This window comes from Ambystoma mexicanum, chromosome 10 (genome assembly GCF_040938575.1).
Source record: "Ambystoma mexicanum isolate Mex_15411 chromosome 10, UKY_AmexF1_1, whole genome shotgun sequence".
Classification (NCBI taxonomy): domain Eukaryota; kingdom Metazoa; phylum Chordata; class Amphibia; order Caudata; family Ambystomatidae; genus Ambystoma; species Ambystoma mexicanum.
Window position 1 is genome coordinate 1,552,418,641 of NC_090932.1, and position 25,917 is coordinate 1,552,444,557.

The following is a 25,917-nucleotide window of genomic DNA, read 5'->3' on the forward strand; positions in this document are numbered from 1 at the left end:
CTGAAATTAGCGGACAAGGCCATAGTAATGAAGAGGCAGGGAGGCATGATATATGTGTAAATAGCTTGAAACAGTGCAATCAGGACGCATTAATTGAACCTGTGAAATGTAAGTGCGACAATGACTTGAAAGAAATTAAGGCATCAGTCGATGCACTGAATTTCACAATTGCAACTCACTTCTCCAAAATGGAACCTTTAATGCGGTTTCCTGATAGCCCATCTGCTCTCCTTGAAGAAATTGAATTACAAAAAAAAACAGAGACTGAACACTGCGTTACTGAGGAACCTTTTACTTTTATGTCCCGTCGAGTTAAAAAAAATCACTTGCGAGCCGTTAAGAGATATGCTAAGCGTAGGAAGGAAGCATTATCCCATAAGAAAGACGGACGTGGAAAGGATATTTACCCAGTTCCTAGTACAGAATTAACCGATGAAGAACATATTGATGTAGAACAACTGTCCAAAGAAAGCCAAGATGCTCTTACCCCGGTTACTAATTCATCGGAGGAAGTAAGTCAAAATGGTATTATTACCAAGTCACTAATGATGGGTGCTGCTCCTCCTAAGATTGCTAATCTTAAGTCTGGCATCATTAATCCAGTGAATAGTACATCTGAGAAAATTATGAATTCTAAACCTCTGATCAAATCAAAATTATGTGAAATGTCTCTAAAGGTGTTAGAAAATCAGGACAATGGATGTGTAACAACTCTAACCGAACCTATTATTGGCTCTGTAGTAAAAAGTAACTTAAGGGACTTTTTCCCGATTATAGGGAGATGTCCTACGATGAAAAATAACATTATTCACCCGGGCCCTCATGGTAGTGATAATTCGATTTCACTAACTAGGAAAACCTACAGTGAAGTATGTTTGAGGGATGTGACTACTGAACTCTCTGCGAACAATATCTCCGAACAGCCCAAAAATAAACCCTTAGTTGCTGTAAATGGCGTTGGTAAAACAGGGAAGGTAGAGGTAGATGAAATAACTAATACCATAGAAGAGAAGGTGAATATGACTAAGTCGGTAATTGCAGTAAATGGCACGGGAAAAAGAACTACATTGGTTGAGGCATCGGCCGTGCTTCATAAGGAGAGTCCTAAATTCAGTTGTTCCGATCAAGCTGGAGCAATTGATAATGTAATGACTCCAAATCGTATATTTATACATGGCCCTGCGCAAAGCAGATCACTACCACAAAATATGAATACCAATCCTCTCTTGTATAAAAATGGTGAAGCCTCTGTAGCTCTGAGTAAAACTTTCTATGTGGACAATCAGAACACAAATAATTATAGCAAGATCTTATTAAAACAACCTAATAATTTATTAACCAATCCTGCTGTGGAAGCAGTAATTCCAGTTGTCTCAGCGTCAATCCCAGACAGGCCCTTGCAGTCAGATGAGATAAAGGAATACATTATAGGATTTGAAGGAAATGTTGAGGAACTGGTAGATAAACGTATTAATCGTTCATTTATCTTCTCCCTTTTCTCAAAAATACCTCAATTGAGAATGGTTAAATCTAATGATATTACCAGAGTCTCCCTGGCCAGAATCAACAACTTCAGGGCCCCATGTTATCTTAGTTCTGAGGCAGTAATGAAATTTATTTGGTTCAATCGGGAGGAAATAAAAAGAGAGGGCTTGGTATTACTTACCTTCGGATCCGAGGATGACGCTGCTCTATTCATTGATCCACCGAAGGTGATCGATGGAAATTGTATTGATCTGACCTTACCCATTGTTAAAACAAATATGGGCTCTGAACTTGATTTGGCTGAGATTCTGAAAGTTGTAGCTCAAACAAATGGCCTTCCTTGGCTGGAACCCATGCTTTTGGCCATTTTGTCTTCTAATACTACTTCATTACCTATAATACCAGTCACATAGCTATCTAATCACAAAGAACTTAAAATTATATCCTGGAATTCGTGTGGCTTTGTGAATTTAATGAACTGGCATCTCAATCTTATCAGCGATGAACGACCAACGATAATCATAATCCAAGAGTCGATGAAAACAGAACCCCTACTAATCCCTGGTTATATTACTTTTAACTCATTAGCTAAGAGACATTTATCAGGCCGCCCATCTGGGGGCTTATCGATTGCAATAAACACTTCATTTAAAGTTCAACCTAATTTAGTTTGGAACTCTCCGAGTTTATTAGGGGTTCATCTTGAGATACCCTCAATCAGATATTCATCATTAATTATCATCTCACTATATTGGAATCCTGCCAATTTAACTATTGATGAGATGTTTGATGACCTTGAAGCATGCTTAGAATTTTCCGCTAGTATGTATCAGAACTGTGAGATCATTCTTGGTGGCGATTTTAATTGTGACTGTAGATATGTGAATGAAACTAGTCTATCTAAATCCGCAACCTCAGCATGCATTAGAGGAGCCAAGTTTAGAGAACTCTTAACTGATTGGGACATGGATCTCTTGGTAACATACGATATGAAATCAAAAATTACATGGGAAAGAGGAGTTAAGAATTCAATGATAGATTTTATCTTTGTATCTCGTAATCTTATAGCTTACATGGCCCCATTAGTAATAGATCCTATATTGATTGGTGACCATGCCCAACTTATAACATCATTGAAATTGAAATGTCAATTGCTAGGAGCAAATAGTTCACTAACAGCAGTAGAAATCGATCGCCCTCAGCACTCAATCAGGTGGAACAATGGGTTGTGCGATCAAATTGTTAAACACATATCTCGAGAAACACTGCGAGTTGACCAATATGGTGCCAATTTAAGAACAAAATTACCTGATAGGGATTACTCCAAAATAGTTGACACCGTTTTGCTCAAATTTTGTAAAAACCGCAGCAGTGTGAAACATATTCATATCTACGATCAGAAATGCAAACTGTTGAAAAGGGAAAAAAATAAAGCCCTAAGACAATTGAAATACAATGATTTAGGTACTGAAAGACTCAGAGAAAGGCGGAATCAAATCATGTCTCAGTATAAACAAAACTTAAGGTTCGCCCGGATCTCAAGACATAATGAGGAGAACTGTACTCTAATCCGTGCCATCACGTCACATGACACCCGAGTAATATGGCGTACTCTAAAAGCTGACCCAAAAAATGCCGTGTTATCTATGCCGAATTGTATTTCTGATCAGACATGGCAGATGTATATAACTGCCAAATATCAACTACCTTATAAGTTCCAATTTCTTCCTGGTATATTGTTAGACTCTTCCAGGATCCCTCGGTTTAATTGGAGCATTAGTGACATAATTTGGGCGATCTCGAGGTTGTCGTATTCTAAGGCTGCAGGACCAGACGGGCTTCCCCCTTGTCTCTATAAAGCGGATCCTGCCATGTGGGCAGAAATTGTAAATACCAAATTCGAAACTATCTTCAACTCTGGGGAAATTCCACCATCTTGGTTAACTGCAAACATAGTCCCCATATTTAAGAGGGGCGATCCTTCCTGCCCTGAAAATTATCGCCCGATTTCCCTAATCGATACTGAGGCTAAAATCTTTGCGATTTTACTTCTTTACGATTTGGAGAAAATTATTGAGACCAAGGGTCTTTATTCTAAATTTCAAACGGGTTTCAGAAAGAATATGAGTACCACTCTAAATGCAATTATCCTTGCGCACGTTATTGCTGGAGCAAAAAATAAGAACTCTAATCCGGTATATATAGCAATGATTGACATGAGTGCGGCCTTTGATAATGTTGTCCGCAACTTATTGTGGATGAAAATGTTGGCTTTCGGAATTCCAAATGATTTAATGTATTGGATTATGAAATTGCACACCAATACAACTTATAGAATAAAAATATCACAGGACGGGGGCACCACAGCTCCAATAGCAACAGCACTGGGTTTGAAACAGGGCTGCAACCTTGCAGCAACCCTGTTCAATCTATACATGGCGGATCTGGATAAGAACTGGGAAAATATGAACCTGTTTTCTGTGAAGGTTGGGAGTATATCTTTGCAATGGATTGCCTTTGCAGATGATATTATTTTGTTTGACCCTACTCCTGTAGGTTTACAAACGAAATAACACTCTTTGAGGAATTTGCAAAGGATCACAATTTGACTGCCATCATGAAATTTGGAGTGAAGCAAAAAAAGGGCAGTTTTAGATTGCATATTATGGATACTCAGATATCTTGTATTAACAACGCTATTTACTTGGGTTATCATCTCTCTGATCAGAATTCCATCAAAGTATGGACAGACATTATCAAATGCAAAACCAGGCCACTCCTTTCGCAAATGAAAAGGATTTATACCCGGTTTTGCAAATTTTCATTAACTCCGTTAATTGAATTTATGTCCTTGAAGACTGAGAGTGTCATTCTTTATGCACTAGACATTTGTTTGTGTGATATGTCGAATATGTTGGATTGTTTACAAGGTTCACTTTTAAAAGCAGCAATGTTCTTGCCAATGTCCATTCCAAATGCCATCATCCGTCATGAATTGGGGTTGGTGGCACTATCGTTTAGATGGAAATGGAGACAGTTATCTCACTTTGCAAAAATGAATTATCCACAGACTAATTCATTATATGCGGATTTGAGTAAGATGCTGGGTACCCACTGTCCTCTTTCTTTTTATAATTACCAACTGAAAATGCAACAACTTTTAAGTGAAGTGAATATTACAGTGAATGATGTTCATCTTCGCCCTTGCTATGCTAAAAAAAAACTTTTTGATTTAGACTGGTGTGTAACTATTGATCGGATTATGACATATAAATCTTATGAAGAATACAGTGCCTTTGTTAAGCAGCGCATCCCTCGCTATGCACATATCACTTTATTCCCCTGTGAAACTACCAGGAAGGCATATATTCGATTTAGATTTAATCTTTACCATACTAGAGACAGAACTAAGAACTGGCGAACAAATGCCACCACATTTGCTGTGGGATGTCGATTTGATGAATGTAATGAACCACACGAAACATTGAAGCATTTCCTACTCTATTGTCCCCATTTTAAAAAAATTCGTACAGCAAGATTTATGAAATTTGTTGATACAGGGTTTGAGGATTGCCTCGAGTTTTTATGGTCTCGTATGATGCAAGGAGCTCACAACCGTCTAATTTATGAATTAGTAAGCTTTTGTAAGCATATAGAAAAAGAACTTATTTTGAGTGGAGAATGAAATGCTTAGATGGTAAATTGATTGGTATATTTTCTCTTGCACCTGTATTTTAAATTGTATTTTAAAGTATTGTGTGCTAATGTAAAATAATGTAATTTTAAATGTTTAAATTTTTTTCTTTACATGGATTTTAACTTGTTCTTTTGCAAAGGTTCTACTCGAAATTATTCTTGTAAATGAACTAAATGCAAATAAAAAAAAAAAAAATTCCCTTGGTTTCTTAATGTTCACTTTCACTATGGGATTCACTTCCCTTTTCCTCACACTGCTTGTAGATCAAAGTCTTTCAATTGTACAGGGACTTTACTGAACCCTCTGTATGACCACTTTGACCTATTTCGCTGGCCTTCCTACGGCCTTCTGGCACTTGTAGTTTCTCTCATATGGGGCTCGGCCAGAGTCTTTTGCTTTAGCACCCACGTGGTGCCTGTTTCCCTCTGCAGCTGGTCTCCCCTTCACACTTTTTACAGTTCATTCAAAAGTTCATCAGCTTTGGTTCAAAACGTGCCGCCTTGCAATTCTCACTCAACACAGCCTGGTTCTTAGCGGTTCTCTCCTCGACTCACCGGCTGTAATAAACTGCTTGGCTTTTGTCTTCTCTGGAGTCAAGGCCAGTACCACAGGTGTAGAAGCTTCCCTAGCTCCTACTTATCAGCATAGGCTTGCCCAGTGTACCATTGACATCTGCTGCAGGACATTTGTGCTATTGTTTGCAGTCTTGGGCTCTCTTGCATGAATGTTCCACGGGCCTGGGATGAAAAAAGGGCAAGGTCAGTTCTCTCCTCACCACTCTCTTGATTCCTGCCGCCTTTCTCCTTCTCTTGAACTGCCGCGTGGTAGCCGTCTCGTTGTGCTGTCTGCTGCATTTGCCTTGCTCGTACTGTGCTCTCTAGTCCACCTTTTATCCCTGTGGGGAAGAGGAAGGGCGTCAGGTGTGTGTGATTTAAGTCAATTGCCTTACCCTTGTGTCGGGACATGTCAGGTAAACAGGTTTTACATTAGTCCATTGTCTTGGGTATAAAAAAGTATTCATGTCAGAAAGGATGGGGGCGGGGGGCTGGAGTGTCAAAGTATCCTACGGGACAGGATAAGGAAAGGTTTGTGCAATGGACGAGAATGGCCAGGATGAAGAACAGAACACAGGGAATGGTGGGAATTTATAATTGTCAGTCACTTTCGACTAGGAGTTCCTAAAGTGACAATCAGAGAGACTGGATTGGTAAGGTTTGCGGGGAAAACTGGAATATCCGGAATTATTAAATACACAAAGGGGATTGTGGGAATCATAGAGTCTTGTCTGGTCAGGTCAGGTTGGGAATGTTGAAAATAATAAGCAGAGGGACGGGAAGAAGGATGGGGAGAATTCGAGTAGAAAACAGGAAAGCAAGTCTTCTCAGAGAGGCAGTTTTTGATCCTGATGGGGTTCATGCTCCTAGGGTATTTATCAGATGTGGATGGGTTGTTGGTTTTACATTTGGGTAAGGGAGATTCAATGGGTGGAAGAGATGATGAGCGGGAATGGCTTATAAAAGCTTCAGGGATTTTGTTCCCCTCACCATCCGCCCCATGATGGTACTGCATCTCACTTGGGGCATTCCCCCGACTATAACCCCGGGTTCCCCTACCCAGGTGATCCTCCCACACTAGTCCACCCCCAGGAACTGGATCCACAGTGATGGCCATATCCTGGCCACCTGAATAAGTGATTCTCAAGTTTTTTCCTGGGAGAATACCCTTGGGTTTCTCACAGCACTTTCCGCTTTCACTTTCGTGTTTTTCGCACTGTTTTCCAATCGCTTTCAGCTTCAAACCCCTTTTACCTTGTATCGCCTACTTTTCTCTCCATTCCACGTTATATTCTGTGCCTTTCCCCGCTCTGCTACAGTCCCACGCATGCTCCTGAGTTTCTTTCTCACTGCATTTACGAAAATCACTGGGCAGCGTTGCCTTGACCGGAGGTCCCTTAAGGATACACAGGGTTGAGGTCATGGTCTCAACACCTGTCCCTCAGATACTATTAGGGCTGGCTCAAGTCCCAAGGGAACAAGCACTTTCCTGGATGCCACCAGCACGATGCAGTCCCTCCTTGGAAACATGGCTCCCTCGTCACGCTGCAGCCCCTCACAGACACCGGGCCAGCGTATCGGCATGCTGTTCTCCTCCAGCCCTCATCTCCTGTCAGTCTGTGCTCCTTGGCTCCTCTGGTCCAGACCACATCCCCAGCTCGCTCACTCTTGAAAAAGACCACACCCTTTATAGCTGTGGAAACAGTCAAGTGGAGTCAGGTGTGAGTGATAATTAGTAAATGCCTGACTATCAGTGGGACAGTGTAAGTTCTTCCTATAGTCGGGTTCCCTTACTATGCCCATGTTGTTTCTATGGGTAATCTTTACTGCTTTTAGTTGCCTCCTTCCTGTCTCAGTATCTGTTGGAAATGGGGAGGGAGAGATGGAAGGGTTTTGGAGGATAGACTTATTTCCTGCTCTTCTATCAGGGAATCGACAATGCACATGTGGAAAGGCTGGTTATCCCTCAAGCGATTTGTTGGCCGCTTCCATATTCCGTATTTAGTTGTTTTTTCTTAGTCCCCACACCTTGGAAAATTGACTCTTTCCTTCCTCCCCCTTGGATTATTGATGACAGGATTGGAATTGGGGGGAAAATGAGACCTGGAATAGGGTGACGGGAATCGGTGTATCCCAAGAAGGCGTACGGGACTTCCTCCTCCTCTTCTTTGGACCCGTCAGAATACCGCGCCTCGCTTGGGGTATTCCCACAAAGGCAACCCCGGACTCCCCTACCCAGGGGATCCTCCCTCGTTTGTCCACCCCCAGGGTCGGGATCCAGGAGCAGTGGCCCTCCCCAGGCCACCTGAATAGAGGAATCTCAGGGTGTGTATGGGAAAATACGCCTAGGTTTCTCACAACCCTTCCGGATTTCCATGAAACCACTCAGGTGGGGCAAGTGTGAATGGTGGGGGAGAACCCATGGCGTGGGTTGTGGTAATGGTGTAATAACCTTAGGATCTGATGAGGTCTGCGGTAAAGGACCTAGAGGAAGCCTCCCTGAACTCCTTGTTGCAATGGCCTGAATAAGCACACCCAAAGGCTCTGCCACAGCAGCGTTGCTGCTGTCATGGTGATGAGCGTAATAAAGACTTCACAATATGTTTGGACAGACCCTCATTAAGGCACCACCCAGGGGAATGACAAGGATTTCCTCCTAAAAACACTGCACAAGGAAAAGTACATACACTCCTTCGCAGAGGGTTTGAGCTAAAAGGCCTGAGGAATGCCACATGGCTCTTTCCCTGGCTGAAAATGAAAATGCAGGCAAAAGTTAGCAATGTAGCTCAAGACCATTAAACGCACCCAAACCCCAAAAGCAATCCCCTTACTATAGAAAGAGTAGAAGTTATCCATTGTAGCTAGGCAGCTGTCCTTCCACCAGAAAACCACTTGATGCTAGTACGGATGCAGTGTTTGCGCAGAGTAATGGTTGTAAAATGGAGGATGCAAATTAAAACATTTTCAGGAAACGAATACAGTAGCTCCCACGAAGATCCAAACTAAGACAGGGACCCATGTGTTGCTTGGCAAAATACTTGTCACAAGCTTCAATAAACTGACCAGGGCCAGCCAAAGAGTTGAGAAGCGCTGCAATCCCGATCTGGTGGAACTTAAAGCAGAGTTTGCGGGATTCCAGGGACACCAAGAACTCGAACGTGCCAAAGTCACAGCACAAGGTGTAATACCATAATATGCATGTGGGACCAATGGTGTGGTTGCCTCAGTCTCCATGGCACCTTCCAGTCTTCTGTAAGAAGACAGAGCCAGTCGCAAGACTGGTAAAAGAGTGAGTGGTTTTGTTTTTGCCACTGGCTCTTTATCTCTTACATGCCATTAAAGGAAGTCTTGTCTCGCTGCAATCAGCGCAAACATTAATTCTGAGTCCAGCTATTTATCTCACCAGAATACAAAAGTCGAAGATCACTGATGGACTGTTGAAACTGTTCCCTCCATTGAAAGGTATATAGATTTCATCTTGTAACTGAAGCTCAGAAGCTATCAGAGTCTATGATCACCTGTGATGTCAACCTGCTCACCCGAAAAGTCTGATCACCTTATGTGTGACTTATGGCACCTCAGATCCTTAAAAGCATACTTCATGGCTTTGATGTGCCCCTAGGTCTCTTGTATCCTGCAAGCATAACTCATTCAGAAGATCCCTCCTCCAGCGGGTAGTTGGGCACATGCTGAGAGGGTAATGGCATTCCACCGATATGTTCCTCTAGATGCCTATAGAGCTGCAACATGGACTTGGTTGCAAGCTCCTGTTCTGAGGCTCTTCAATTGCTCTAGAGCATTTTGGCTAAATAAAGTACAGTGCTTCCATCCCTGCCTAATATGTGTTCTGAAAGTGTTCTGTAAAAGTTGTCTGGAGAGGGGGGGAGGGAACAAGACCTAGCAGAAAATAAGACAAGCTACTCACCATAGAGAATCTTGTACTGGCAGTCAACCCCAATCGCTCTGTGAGTGCCACAACAAAGGAGATCATTGAGGTATGGAATATGGTGCACCATATAGGTAAGGGCCTGTGCACAGAAGGTGCCACAGAAAGACATAGACTTGCTATCAAATGAGTCTTTAGGTAACAGGATGTGAACTACCAGTGCAAAGGATAGTGTGAAAATGTTCTACATTCTGTGCTTCTCTCTAGTTATGTCTGCATTAAAATTTCCCTGTCTTTATTATTCTTTCTCTTGCCATTTTCCTCTGCTGTTTTCTCTTTGTCATCACGCTTTTTGTCTATTTCTCTCTCCATCAATGCCCCTCTGTTCTTGTTCATTTGATGCAGTCTGTGTTTTTGTTTCTCTTTCTTTTACATGCCCCTTCTGTCTCCTTTTCTATTTGCAGTTGTTTTGCCCTTGCCTCTCTTCCTGTTGTTGTCGCTGTCAGTCTCTATCCATTTATGTCGCTTTGTTTCTCGGCTTTGGCTTTTCTTTCTGTATCTGTACCCGCCTGTTCACTTTCTCGCGCAGTGACGAGATCGCATTGTGAATGATTTTCAATATATGGCTCCATAATAATAATGTTTAAAGCTATGTGTGCTAGAATCATCCGTTGCTTTCTTTTTCAGCATGGCTTGGCGTGTGTGGGTGTGTCGGCTGCGTCAGGCCCATCAAGCCAAAGAAATGGATGTTCTAAGTCTGAAGCACTGGGCTATGAGCCTGCTGGGCCGGGTATGTACCGGGGATCGGGAGGATGATTGATTCTCTACTGTACTTACCCTCTTACTTTGCACCTCAACTTTTTCTCCTACCACCAGAGTCTTTCCTCTGCCTCCCTTTTCTGCTTTTCCATTTAGATTTAATCTTCTCTCGTTTCCTTTCTTTCCTCTTTCGTTTCTCTCCTCCCGCTCCTGTCTCGTTTGGATTTGTTTTTCCTTTCATCCTCTCATTTTTTGCCTCGGCCCCTTTTCTTAGCTTCTTCTTTATGCCTGCTCAACTCTCCCTCCCCCACTCTCGCCTCCATCTCCTGTTCTTCACTCACCTTTCTCTTTTCATCTTTATCGTCTTCACTTTTTCTTCTTTCCACTCTTTTCTCTTTCCGTACCATTTTCATCTTTTTCATCTATTCCTCTCCCACCCTTCTGTTATCTCCTCTCTACCCGTTGTCTCCTGTCTCTTAATTATGCTTCTCTCATTTCCTCCCCTATTTGTTTGATGCCTCTCCTTTCTTTTGCTTCTCTCTGCTTGCTATCTTCGATCTACTTTTTCTTTTTATATTCCTTTCCTTGTTCTCTTCTTCCTGCCCTGTCCTCTTCTCTACTCTTTCCCTCAACTCTTTCCTCTTTGTCTAAACCACTTCTTTCCAGAACCCTTTGCTTTCTTTCCCTTTTCCAGCCTCCTCTGCTCTCCATCTGATTTTATAAATCGATCATTTGCCTCACCATTCTGTCTTCTCACCTTTCTCTCCTTTCCCTTTATGCGTTGTCACTTTGCTTTTGTTATGTGTGTCTGTAGAGCACCCGTTGTGGCCATGTATCCGGTATAACCCGTCTTCGTTTCTACACTTCGGTTAACAACCTCCGGTTCCCCCGTGTTTGTCAAATTCTTTGCATAGATGTTGTTCATATTTCTCCTCTTTCACTCCCGCTCCCATTTGCCTACACCTGTTTGCAAAAGCATTTCTCATTCACGCCCAGATATCACTTTGTTCTCTTGCCATGTCATGAATACTCTTCTATCCAACTCCATTTGCCTGTTCCTCATTCTTATTTTGGTCTTTGCTCTGTTTCTAATGGATAACCTTCCCCGACAGATTGCTCATCTTTTGATGTATCCTCCAGGTGTAAACTGGTTCTGGAACTTTTTCAAAGTCACTGGACAGTGCAGCTCAGCACAAACTTAGTCAGGGCACCATGGTGCTGACAGTATCATCCTCTGTACATCAGCAAACCCCCCCATCCCCTCACTACAGAGTTGGATTCAAAACAGCACACCTTTTCGTGATGATTATTTAAGTATTTAATTGTGATGTGTCCCCCACTTTCCCCTAACATTTTGGGTTTTAAACTGTTTTAGGGAGTGCAACTGGAAGATGCATGTAAGTGCTCCGTCCAGCACCAGTATGCCTATTTCCCCACCTCTGGCCCTAGTCTATTAAAACTATTATCCTCACTGGGTGATGACAAGGAATATTTCGCTTACACTGTCGGAAGTTACACCATGCTTATGTATGGTCAGACCATTTTTTAGTTAACCTGGTATGCATACTCCCATCTGTATCCATAAGGAAACAAAATATACAGAAGAAGGTTATGAGTAGGGATTTTAACAAAATTACAGACAATGGGCCTCATTACGAGATGGGCGGTAGCCATGGTGCTAATAGCACCATGGCTGCCTTCCATACCGTGTCTGAGTCCGGTGTTGTTCAATGGGGACTTACCGGTGCAGTCCAACCCTGGCGGGACCAGTAAGCCCCCATTGAACAAACCATTCCCCATTCCCATTGAGCCCCCATAGGGCTCAATGGGAATGGGGAGGGCGGTAATAACGGGCTCGCGAATGGCAAGCCCGTTATTCGCGCCCTGGTCCCTTACCGGGACCTGTAAGGGATGTGTGATCAGACCACACGTTCCTTACGTTTCCCTCCAAGGGACCTCGGAATAGGGCAGTAAGGGATTACCGGCACTGGTCTCCTTACCGGTGCCCAGTATCCTTACCTCCCTACTTGTAATGACCCCCAATGATTTGGAATGTTGCATGGAGACACTTATGAAAGTTACAGCTAATGAGGAGACACCTAAATCCCTAGCATCCAAATATAATATAGTGCTGACTGAGCTATTAGATCGTGTAGCTCTGCTAAAATTGAAAACAGTCAGGGAACATACGAATAACCAAAAAATGGTTCTCGCAAACTTTCATGGCACGCAAACAGGAAAAGCGTAAAGCAGAGAGAATTTGGGATACAAATCCCACTATAGATAATAAAGCCTCCTGGAAAGCTTTGGATAAGATATATAGGAAAAAATCTGCGAGGCCAAGCGAAAATACTACGATACCCAGATAGTGAATTCTAAAAACAGCACAAAAAATCTTTTTGAAATATTCAGCGGACTAGAAGAGCCTAAAGCTCAACTTAACCCATTTTGTTCCGACCAAAGTAGACTGTACTGCTGTGCAAAAAGCATTTGCAACCAAGATACAGCTTGCACAAATTAGAATTGCAGAGAATCATGCTAAAATTGAAGGGATATATCGGGTAGGAGAAAGAGGGAGAATCGTAAATACTGCTGGACCTGACTTCACATTCCAGAATGTAGATACACCTGGTATGGTCCTTATACTAAAGACTATGAGGCCTACAGCCTGCCCAGGAGAAATGTTCCCAGTAAAGATCATACTGGAAAAAACAAAGATCTTTGCGCCTTTTCTAGTACGCTTCACGAACGCTACTTTCAAGCATAGTGAAGTCCCTGAATGCTGCAAAAAGGTGGTGGTCACTCCACTGTTAAAGAAAAGCCAGGGAAAGCCCCCCGTAATTATAACAATCTGAGACCCATCACCAATTTACCATTCTTGCTTAACATCACTTATAAAACAGCAACCATGTAGCTACAAGAATACTTGGAGATTAATAAGGTACTTCATGGAAAACAATCAGCTTTCAGAGCCTATCATGGCACTGAAAGTGCCTTGTTAGATCTCCAGACAGGGATGCTGGCCATTGTGGATAACAGCAAGTCGGCGCTGCTGATGCTTTTAGATTTGTCAACAGCCTTCGACTTGGTGAACCATTATCTTTTACTAAAAAAGCTTGGAGAAGTAGGGCACTGTTCGGAAGCAGTAATTGAATGGATGAACTCATTCCTTAATAACAGGATGTCAAAAATCCATTGGGGAGAGGAAAGCTCTGAATCAGAATATATAAAGTGCGAAGTCCCGCAGGGGGCCTGTCTGTCCCCAGCATTGTTTAATGTATTCTGTCGTCCTTTGTGCGATCTCCTAGACGAGCTGGGCATCCGCTTTACCAACTATGCAGATGATACCCAGCGCAACATGGCACTAAGCAGGGACTACAGCAAAGACTCAGAGGAGCTCTCCCACTTATATGAATCAATTAGTGTATGGATGCTGGAAAACGGACTATGCATAAAGGGATCCAAGACTGAGTTCCTTGTGTTTGGGTCCAGCCAATCAAGAGCAAAACTGAGTGCGGATTATGCAGGTTTTTGTATTGAACTGCATTTGATCCATGTTTCTACAGAGGTTAGGACACTGGGTATTGTGATTGAGTCTTCATGAAGTTCTGATGCTCATAGTTGTAGCATCGTAAAAAAAAGCACAATACCACCTGAGATTACGGTTAATTAAACCTTTCCTCTCCCAGGCCAACTGCATTACACTAACAAGAGCCGTGCTTATGCCAAGGCTGGATTATTGGAATGCCGTTCCTTCCCCCAATCAGCTCCACTGCCACTTACTCCTCCTTCCGCTCTTCTTTAAAATCCTACCTTCTTCATACTCCAACCTGACACCTGTTCTCTCTACTGCTCTACCACCTCTTACTCCTCCTTCCACTTCTCTTTAAAATCCTTCCTTCTTCAAACTTCAACGTGACACCTCCCTACTGTTCTCTCTCACAACTACCCTACTGCACAAGTTCACTCATTCTCATGTAAATTGTTCTCTATATTGTCCGTTATTTGATTCATGTGTCGTTATGTAATGCATTCACTGTTGCTTATGTAACAACATATATAACAAACAACAAATCCCACAATGGTATACACTTTAATAAAATTACACTTTGAGTTTATATCCGGTAAAAGAAGTACTGTAAGTGAAACATAACACATGGTAATAGACACAACGCATGTAAAAAACAGTAAAGGTTAGGTAAGATCTAGCCCACTGCTTAACCTAAAATGTAAGCCCAATGTCTCTGGATAGGCACAGTACATATAGGCTGAGGAGGGGGGAGATGAGGGTATCCTAGACAATAGTAGCATATATTTAAGGTTTCCTGATTCAAATGCCATGTGCCTGCACTGACACACTGCCTCAGTAACCCTAAATCTCTAGGACATAGTATTAGAAATAATATATATGGGCCCCATACAATAGATGTAGAACCTAGAGGGGGAAATATGGGGAGAAGACTTGAGAACACAAAGCCAGAGGCCACCAAAAGTCAAAATAGATTTAGACTCTTAACACCAACTGAATGTACTCCTAGACAAAATAAGCACATTAACACTTTATTGTAATTCATTGTATCAAGATAGTTGCTCATAGTGGAAGGGCACAGAGACCAAAGGGTGAAAGGGGAAGACAGAAGGATTACCCTAACCCCATACCATAGGCATAAAGGCCCAGAGAGAAAGAGAGAGAGCGAAAGAACCAAGTAACATTAAGGTTTACGAAAGTCAGAGGAACCCGAACATTTTAATCAGCCAAACCGCTCACAGGAACCCCAGAGAACCAAAATAGGCATATGTAAAGAGGGGCTATCAATACTCCTGAGAGACAAGTGAGACAGTGGGACCAAGAAACACAAGTGGGCTTAAGAGGGATCACCTATATTCCAGAGAAATAAGTGAAACATTGAAACAGGGGGACCCAAGGAAGTTCAAGAAACCTGATTGCTGTAAACATTCAGCCAGCTAACAGAAACGCCTCCCCCAAGAGTTGACAGAGCCACATAGGAAAATCAGTTATCCATACCCCAGAAAGATAAGTGAGACATTGGGACAGAGGAATTTCAGGGTTGTGTGACTCCGTGAAACCGGAATATTGTAATCTGACAAAGGGCTCCAAAAAATTATAGAGAACCAAGAGAGGCATATGCAGAGAAGGGTTACCAATACTTCAGAGAGGTGAGATATTGGGAGAGAGGAACCCAAGGGGAGCCAGAGTGGCCCAATAAGACAAGTGAAGACCCAATTCAAGGAGAACACAGACAACCCAGTGGGGGAAAAAAACATGCAAGTGGTGGAGAGTGATTAAGGAGATTCCCTCTACCGACAACTTAGACACTTGATCTTTTCATGAACTTGACTTTATTTTGTAAACCTGAGAAACGTTTGGAACTTTGACAAGATGGTCAAAACTGTTAAACTAGGGAACATTGTTTTCTATGGATAAGCATTGGATCCGAAAACCAGGAGGGATTCTTGGAAACCATGAGAGAGATCAGGGTGAACAACTCTGAAGACTGGACACTCTGCCTAGTTTTTATAGTTTTTCTAAGTGTTAGGGCCAGTTTAGAGTATAGGTTTAGACAGAGGACCATTTCTGTTATTTTGACTTTTGATGATCACCATAGAAAAGTTTATTAGGAAGGGAACTGCTCTTTTAGAAATAAGGATGAAAAGGCGTTTTCTTTTAAGTTAAATAAAACCCTTTCATAAGAAGTCCTCTGATTTGAGTCTTGTGTAAAACGACCACCTAAATGTCAACTAAAACACTCTGCACCTCTATACTAAAATGTGGGTTCTCTGTCTGAGACTAGGCACACAACATATAGTGTCAAGGGTTTGGGGTGGGCAGACATAACACAGTTAAAATACCTACTCCCTGTACAAAATATGTACATTGTCATAATACACAAAATCCACTTGTTTATCATATCATAGGTCCACTATCTGGTGATAGGCACTCACCATACAGAGACAATGGGTGGGAGGAGACGGGAACCAGGCATTAAGGCATACATTCGTTTTCAAAAATGTATTAGCAGATTGTGTTCTTTATAATTTTCTTTATTAGCAAACGTACTTATTTGATCAGCAATTTTGTGCTAGTATTTGTAATGTCCTCGGGAGCTATTTGTATCCTAGACGTAAAATGAGCAACAATACTGCATTTTTATGTTCCTCTGAAGTGAGACATTAGTGTGATGAGTGTGTGTAAAGGTTAGGTGCATGAATAGACACAAACATTAAACAGATATGATAAAAAGGCTCTGAAAACAGTTTTCAGTGCAAGGCTCTGTGCAGCTGGGGGCAGTCGGTGTTGCACAGGGAAGTGTCCAGCAAATGGTATGCTTACCCCATCAGATGTTGTGTAAGGAGATATTGAGAATGTTCCTGAATGAAAAGGTTTACAGAGTTGATGGAAAGTCATAGCTAGAGACCAAGCACGTAGTATGGTGTTGCAGCAGGCAGGGTAATTGTCACCTTCAGGTGGACAGGATGGTCCTTGCCTGTTGTTGATATCAACTGTTTTCAATATAGCATTAATTACAACTTTTGGGGGAGGGTCGGCCGGTAACAGCCCTCAAGCCAATCCAGCTAGGTCCAAGGAAAGCATTCCAGCCCTGCGGGGCCATGAAAGTAGTATTTATTGCTGTTAACGCTCCGAGCCAACATCAGGGGTGCAGATGTTTCTTTTTTTTGTTTAAGTGAACCAGATTTTGCACAATTCCTGCTTCCCTTAAAAAGAAATTACACATATGTCCCCAATTAGAAATAATTATTTCCAGGACCTGGAGGAGAGCAGGAGGTGTGTAGGTCTTTGGGTAAGGGGCCGAGATGTGGTACTTCAGTGGATAATGGGGCTGTGGCACTGCCTTCAAGAAAAGGATGAAGTTGGGGCAGAGGCGCAACAGGCCGGCATGAAATGCAGGTGGTTACTTGCAGATTCCTCTTGTGTTGCCGGGCTCTGGATTTCGCAGTTCTCTACCACAGGTGCTAATATATAATGCAATCATCACAGTTCAAAATGTGCACTTACAAATGGCCACTGGCTAGTGATGTTTGACTCTTGACGAGTAAGAAATTGTGTGCTGTGTGTTGTGAGAAACCTGAAGATGTCTCCCTAGCTAGTTCCCGGGGATCTGTCATCCAGGGGGCCGGGACACGGCCATCGCTATTGGATCCTGTTTCTGGGGGTGGACCAGTGAGGGAGGATCACCTGGATGGGGGAGTCCTTGGGCAGTGGAAGTGGGACACCGACAGGTGAGATGCGGTAACCCCCTTCTTTCAACACTTATTTCCCATCCTACCACGTAGGACATTTAAAACCACTCCCCTCCACCCCCCTCTTTCAGATACAAACACATTTGCACGACACACCAGTGAACGGACTAACACCAGAGCCGTTTCCATGACATGTCCGAATGCAATGGATCAGAATCGCACACACACCTGACAGCCTTTTCCCTTCTCCACAGGGATAAAAAGGTGGAGCAAAAGAGCACAGTACGAGCAAGGCAGACCACACCACGAGACAGCTATCCAGGTTTGGCAGTTCGAGAGGAGGAGAAAGGCAGTGAATATTGAGAGGTTGATAAGGAGAGAGACGACCGTGCCCTTTCCAACGCAGACCCGCAAAACCTCCATAGGAGGAATCGTAAGACTGAGGACAATAGCCCAAATGTGCTGCAACAGATGTCAATGGTACGTAGAGCGTGTCTACGCTGATAAGCGGGAGCGAGGGGAAAATCCTGCTACCATGGCAGTGAAGAAGAGAGCCAAGCGGTTCATCACAGCCGGTGAGTCGAGGGGAGAGCCGATAAGAACCGGGCAGTGGTGGATGAAAGACAATAAGTGGAAAAATGAACTAAGTTCAAAAGAACTGAGTGTTGATGGGAGACCAGCTGCAGAGGGGACTGGCACCACGTGGGTGCTAACTCGAGAGACTCTGGTCGATCCCCGTGCCAGTGAAACTACAGAAACCAGAATGCCGTAGGAGAGCCGCCAAGTTAAGTGAAAGTGGCCATTCAGAAGGTCAAGCAAAATCCCTGTACAGGCGAAAGCCTTTGATCTACGAACTTGAGAAAGCCAGGGAAGTGAATCGCGCAAACAAATGTGAAGTTGGCAAGAGTGAACCGGACCGTGGGATGCTGACGAGAAGGGGGCAAAGTCTTAAGTCCCAAGAAACAGTGTGTGGACAAATGTGAACCCGGCTGAGGGATGTCCATAATGAACTGTTTGAAAAGATATTAAGAAGACAAGGAGTGCACTGTCCCATTTGTCATTTGGGGTTCGAGCCCGACCGAGGGTGAAGCCAAGAGACATTATAAGGCAAAGAGAAGTACTATCCCACTTGTCAATTTGGAGGTTTGAGCCCGGCTGAGGGAGACCCAAGGTTGGAAGGTTACCACCCATAGTTCATTGAGAGAAAAGAACTGAAATACAATTTGTGAAGGGGTCAGCGCCCAGAAGAGGGGGACACAGGGGTGAAGCATCCTCACCCAAGGCAAAAGAAGGAACCAAACCTTCATTGTGTTGAAGGAACTTTTTTTTATTTTTTTTATTAGAACGCATCAGGCCCTCGAGGGGAAGAGACTTCAACGAAATGGTTTATGGTCTTTCCATCGAAAACTTAACAACGAAATGAAAATGCATTGTAAGTTTTGTAACCATTTTTTTCCCAGCGAAAGCATTTTTTGTAATTTTTTGGGGTGGGGGGGGTCACCCCCCCAAACTACTTTTTTTTACCTTCGAAAACCTTTGAAACCAAAATGAACCCTTCATCACACACACACATAGATTCGATGAAAAAAAAAATGGTTGCAAAACTTTCGATGGAAAAGGTTTTGTTGGAAACATTTTCGATAGAAAGACTGGATACCAAGGAAGCGAGACTTGGACATCAACGGTCCTGATAGCTGTGAGTGGAACTGTCGACTCGTGCTGGAGAAGCTCGAGAGTGTGCTGTACTCTAAGATTCCATCTTGCCCCGTGTTCAAAACACAGGGAAGGAAGACCCAGGCTAACACATCCTGACCCATTATTTACGAACACTTCTTACTCTTCTTAAGGTCTATCCCGCACCCTTTTGTATTAGTTGTAAGGTTTGGCAATAGGTTTGTTAGTTATAGGCTCTTTTCATTTGACAACGTGCCACAAGGACTGCCTTATTTTTATTTGATGATGGACGCATGCTCCCATCTTAGATTTAGTTTTAGATTAGGCGTTTCGACACCCTGCTTACAGTTTAATAAGTGTCTGTCTTTACTGTTGCCACCATGAGTTCCTCACAGTGTAAATACAGAATTGAGGTGGAAAGTGACTTTTATATGGCTGGCTAGTAGTTTGCAACTTGAATATATGCAATTCTGATGCTTGTTAATCTGCTTAGAATGGCCAGCGGATGGCTTCTCAGATAGAGGCCTACTCGTAGTTTTCGGGCCTGTACGGGCCTTGGAAAACTTGGAATCCGTCGAAGTTTCTTGTTCTGAAACGTCGGCGCATGTAGTTTGGGGAGTAGCGCCCTTGTTATGTTTGTTATGCCCAGTCGTCATGCGCTGCTGCGGATGCGGGGAAGGCTTCGGATCAGACCGATCCGTGGGCGCCGCCGAAGTTTCCGGCAGACCCGTTGGTGCTTTCGCCTTCTTCGATGAAGTCGTCGAGGAGGGAACTTGGGTTGTGTGCTTTGTGCGGTCTGATTGTACGCCCCTGTCACCGGGTGTGGTCCCTGTAGCAAGACCGGAGTCGAGCCTGGAAGGGTCGGGGACCGGCGTGGTGGCCCTAGAATAGTCCGCCTCAAGGTCTATAACGTCCGCGTTGGACGTTTGGTCATCCGATGTACCCCCGTCACTTTCGGCTGGTGTCGCGGCAGGGGAGGGAGGCTCCACGCGTGACATTCTGTACGCGGCCCACTGCTTCAACCGGCGCTCCTTAAGTGTTTTCGTCGTGCTCTTGGGGGGAGGGGGGGCAAGCGTTACACGACGTGTGCTCGTCTTTCCACGGATATCTGACCCTACACACAGGGCAGAATCTAAATGGAGTCCTTTCCATAGCAGAAGGGAAGGGTGACCAGACCAAAAAGGAAAGCAGTGGAAAAGAGGAAAGACACAATAACAGTATGGCAAATCCCGAGCCCACTCTCCCTACTGTGTAGGCCGACCAGAAGGCCGGACCACGTGGAAGTCCGAACGCCAGATCTTAGGTGCCGGAACCCACAGCCACAGACGATTCCCCCGTAGTCTTCGTCGAAGATGTTCTTGATGGGCGAAGTGACTTAACGGGGAATAACCGAAAATTCGGTAAGATGAACAATGTCTCATGAAGAGCTCCGCTATAGGGCGACCAGTTATCTGGGCGGATAAAAACAATCGGAGGGACCTTGGCGCGTGAGGGATTTTGGGTACTACACACGTCACGATAGTGATAGTGTTTCAGACACGCCTATGCCGACGTCCCCTTTCGGTCCCCCCAAAGGCAAGATGCAATACTCCGCGGTTACCACTTGATGTCGGACCATATGCACAAAATGTGAATCTAAGCAGATACAATCATCAGAAATGCTTTTACGGTAAGTAATTCATGTCTTATAATCATAGAGTAAAGTGGACTCTGGAGGCTAACCATGGTGTATAGTATTGCAGTAGGTCTGTAGATGTACAGACTGGATGGAACTATTTTATTATTTACAAAAAAATATGCTTACAGCCAACAAAGGCTTTACATATATTATACAACAATAGTCCGATTTCATCACAATCCAATAAAAAAATGCTGTCATACTCAAAATTCATCATTGTTAAAAAAGTTCCTACAAAAAGAGTCCCAGCAGGCAATTGTTTTAAGAATAAATAAAATGAGCTCCTAACACTTCATCATATGAACATTAAATTCACCTTGTTTCCATTTCAAAGGGATTCCCATATTTTGTTCATATTATCGGGATTGCAAAAGTTGTCATACGCTTTCAAGTATTTGGACCTTAAAAAGTTGAGACTCATCGACAAATGTTATGTTCAGCAGAGGCTATTGATGATGTCCAGCATAGTCTGTCTGCATAACCTATTCTCTCTTGCAAACATTTTTCACCCACAATTTCTAACGTGTCACACATGTTGAATTTAAATAGAAATAACGCCTAATTGTTTTACTGTCTGGAAAGGAAGCCTGGTATTTAGGTCTTCCAGAAACCTTCGACCAGTATTGCAGGAACATTCCACTATCCACTTTAGTTGCAAGATAAATCATGTATTTTTTTTCCTAGGTCATGAATCAACGTTTTCAATTTTACATGTGAAAGCTCTAGAAATCATAAGCATTTCCTTTTGCCCATTTAGAATAAACCACTTGCATGAAATCTATTGCACACAAATCCCGATAATTATCCATGTTATTGAAGCATTTCATAAGCTTCACAATAAAAGTGTCATTATTCAGTATGCTTAGTTGTACGAATAGCATTGCAGTTTTATACTCTATGCATCAGGTTACATTCAAGTAAAATATATTTGCATGTGCGTGATATAGGCATTCTAAATAAATCCTTAAAATCTGCTTCAAATAGGTTCATCTCAATTTAAAACTTTTTACCCCAGATTTTAGTATCAGAAAGCAGACACGGTACAACCTTGGCAGAATATAAGAATAAAACAATACGAACAGAATACCCTCCTTGTAAACCTATGAAATGACTCAATTTCATTGTGATCTTCGTACATTTCAAGTTGGTTTCTTTCTGTTGTTGTTTCCAGCACATATGTTGGTCAATTAACACACCTAAGTATCTATTGCAGTCTACAACTTCAATATGCTGACTGTCAATAAACCACTTCAAATTGTTTGCAGATGTATGTTTTGTTTTTCCTAAAAAAAGCGATTACTTTAGTTTTTCCAATATTCATTTTTAATCCATTTGTTACTGCAAATTTTTCAAGGGCGTTCAGCTTAGCCTGCAGTCCTTTAGGAGTGTAATCTAACAACAGTAGCGTAGATTACTGCGTAACCTAGCCAGCCTAGTTTAGAGCAACCTGTTTTGCTATCATAGTTCCAAAGGGAAGTCTGCTAGATACAGATTAAAAAGAGTAGCGGCCAGTATGCAGCCTTGTTTAACCCTCGAGATGTTGTTATGGATTCTGATATTTTTCCTTCGCCATCTAATTGCACTCTCACTGATGTATCAGTATTCAAGAGCTGGATCATAGATAGCAGTCCAGCAGGTATCCCCCATTTGTTTTAGCTTTTTCCACAGTTTTTCCCTTGCAATGGTATCACAGACCGTCTTGAAATTCGATGAATGCGCCATAAACAGGAAGCTTGCGGCTCTTGCACAAGTATTCAATAAGATCTATTAAATTTGTGATGTTATGAGTAGTGGATGATTTCGCACGAAAGCCCAATGGATTTGGGGGGAGAATATTATTGGCTGCTATCCATTGATTCAGTTCTTTTAAGAATGTTCGTAAATAGTTTGGCAGGGATGTCTAACATTGCCAATATCCGATAATTAGAGGTTTCTTTCCAGTGTCCTTTTTTGTAAATGGGTAGGATAACACTTTCTCGCCATGTTTTGGGTATCAGACCATGTTTACCTATTCATGGGAATAGGACGTTCAATGTATGTGTCCATTTCTCAGGGGACAGTCTCGCAAGCGCATTACAGGTACCATCCGGGCTTATTGCCCGGGAGGTAGGTAAGTGCTTAACCAATTTTATAAGATAATCAATCGTGTAACTGCCTCTCCAGGTTGCCACATTGTGTAACACTATCTCATCACTAATAACTTGGGCTCCTAGAGTCTTATTTACGTAGGTAAGCCATTCTTGCTCAGGTACACTATTTATTGGTAATGATTTCTTTTTGGTACCATTAACCACTGGCCATAACCCCATGTCATTATTATTCTTGGCAAAAGAGTCTACAGTGCGCCTGATTTGATTGGCCTTGAATGCTTTATGATGTCGTACCCACTGTTGGTACACTTTTTCTAGCTGCTTATATTTTCCGCGTGGCATCAGAGCAATCTGTGCACTCAAATCATTAATGGTTATTCCGAGTTTCTTTTTGGCCTCATGTATTACTATGTTAAAATGTTTCTCCTTTGAATGGCTGGCATTCCATCTCTCACTAGTACTAATGTACTTACGTTTTTGTATAGTCGCCGCCTTAATAGCCCCTAGTACTTGTTCAAATGCTTGTATTATGCTTGCATCACAGTTTTCTATTAGGCTAGACCGGTTCTCTATGAAACTAGTGAGTTCTCGTTCCGCCACTCTTCTGCATTTTTTCTAATTTAGCTGGATTCCACATAATACGGTTTCCTTCATTATTAATGGCTATATTTCCATTTAGTTGATACAGATCACTTTCTATCTTCTGCTTGCAACAGCTAGAGGTAGGTGTTCGCTTTCCTCATGACATCCTACTGCCATGTCTAGCACCAGTGGATTAGCACTTTCATTGGTGACCATATAATCAATAGTTGACAGGCGATGCCCACTAACACGCATGGCACTTCTATTACTCTCGCTAAGTGAATTCCCATTTAGCATAGTCGGATGATGTTTAAGAAACAGTTTAGCCCAAGGTTTGCCTTGTGTATTGGAGAAGCCATTATCTAGAGGGCCAGATGTGTGCCTATCATCTGCATTGCATATCATTAGAGTATACAATCTTGGCATTCAAATCACCTAGTATTATAATTGGGGTGGCTGCATCGCATTCTTCCAGAATCCTAGTTACAGTCTCAACATTTACTTTATTGTAAGCTACAGTGAGCGGATTATAGATGTTCACTACTAATATTGGAGGGACCTTTAGCTGATCACAGCTTACTAACACTGCCAACACCATAGTGTTAGACCGGTTTCATACGCATCCTACCCAAGGGTGCTTTATAGAGGTCATCAGACATCCTTTCGGTCGGCCACTGGGTCCTTTGGTCGCTAAGCTTTGTACCGTACAATGACCATCTATTTCACAATGTTCATAGAGCCATGTCTCTTGTAGGGCCACCACAAGGAAATACTGAAGATTAGCGAGCAAGCCATCTACGCTTAAAAAGTGAGAATTCCCTCTCGTATTTCAGGACATGACATCAGTGTCACCAATGCTGTTTCTCAAACTGGTTCATATTGCTAGACACATACTTCACCTTACTCATCGATATTTCATTACAGGAATAGCCCAAGTACCTAAATTGACTGCAATGTGTTAAAATGTACTCAAGAATAGATGTATTCATGCACCAAACATTAGTTGTTACTGTCGCTGATGCCACTAGTTGATCTACTATTTTGAAGTCCTTAGAGGACACCATGCGCAGAGGGACTATAGATTGACATAGTTCCAAGACGCGTGTTCTATTCAAGAACTCAAATTCCTTAGTACATTCTATGGCCTGGAATTGGACAGCACGAATATAATTCTGAGGATCGCTCACATAGGCATTTTTGTCTGTCTTATCCAATGTCACATTATTTATTTAGATTATGGCAGGTTCCACCAGGAGTTTCATTCTAATGGGAATAGTTGGATTGCTAATTGGAACTTCGCCACTCATTGTCGGCACCTTCGCTGTCGCTTGCTTCAGCAAGAATATTCGGTATATCAACTAACACCGTATCCAATATGCCTGTGTTTTTCTTTGCTTTCTTCCTTCTCTTTACAATTGTTTTACGTGCTCCTTGCCAAGGTAAGGTTGATCGAGAGAACTCCTTCTGTGCTGGACTCGCTAAGAAACATCTAATGTCATTGGTATGCATGGTTTTCTTCGGTCCTCTAGGCAAAGGTCTCTCTAGGGTAGCATGTACTACTGCAGCATCCGCCCCATTGCTAGTGGGCTCTCTAGACATAGGGATAGGTTTTCTGTGAATGTTGCTTAGTTAAATTCAGTGCTGACTGACATTCCGATATATCTCCGACTATTTGAGATGTCGATCTGTCCACAATAATGGGCCAAAATGTCGCCCTCAGAATTCCGAGTCCCTAAATACCGACTTTTTTCTAACTCCAACCGCCCACCCCCCTCCTTACACCACATGTGTAGGTGTCTCGCCCCGCATATGTATGTGGTGTAAAGGGGGTTTAAAAAAGAAAAGGCATTTTCAGCCATTGGAATTCTGGGGTCATAGTGATCACATAGATCCCAATAATGCAGCTGTTATTAGTCTGAGGGATGTACATTGCTGCGTGTGAGAATTATTTTTTCTTTTTGTTTGCAATTATTTTGGTGTTACCATGGTTCCTATTCTTATTATCATGCCCTTTTATTTTTGGCTAACGGGTTAGTATTTTTCTCAGTAATACAATATCCTTCACTTGCTTCATTTAGTAGTTCAGCATTATCAATGTTCTCTATGATCACCTTGGGTTTTTGTATATTATCTACTAATGGAGAATTCCGTGTTTGTACTACTACCCCTTAGGACTTTTCTACATGTATTAATACTTTTGTGTACCAATAGGGAGTGAATGTCAACTTTGTGTTCCAGATTGTCACATAACAACTAGCTTGGTCATGAGGTTTTCCAAAACCTCAAACATT

At 42.6% G+C, this 25,917-nt stretch overlaps 1 protein-coding gene across 1 annotated transcript in view; it reads left to right on the plus strand.

The window, feature by feature from the left end:
- The window catches only part of SFI1 (SFI1 centrin binding protein), a 1,072,759-nt gene that overhangs the window by 282,141 nt on the left and 764,701 nt on the right, over positions 1–25,917 (plus strand). The window contains exon 7 of the mRNA XM_069619815.1: positions 10,310–10,412. Coding sequence (XP_069475916.1) covers positions 10,310–10,412 — 103 coding nt within the window. The remainder of the gene's footprint in view (positions 1–10,309; positions 10,413–25,917) is intronic.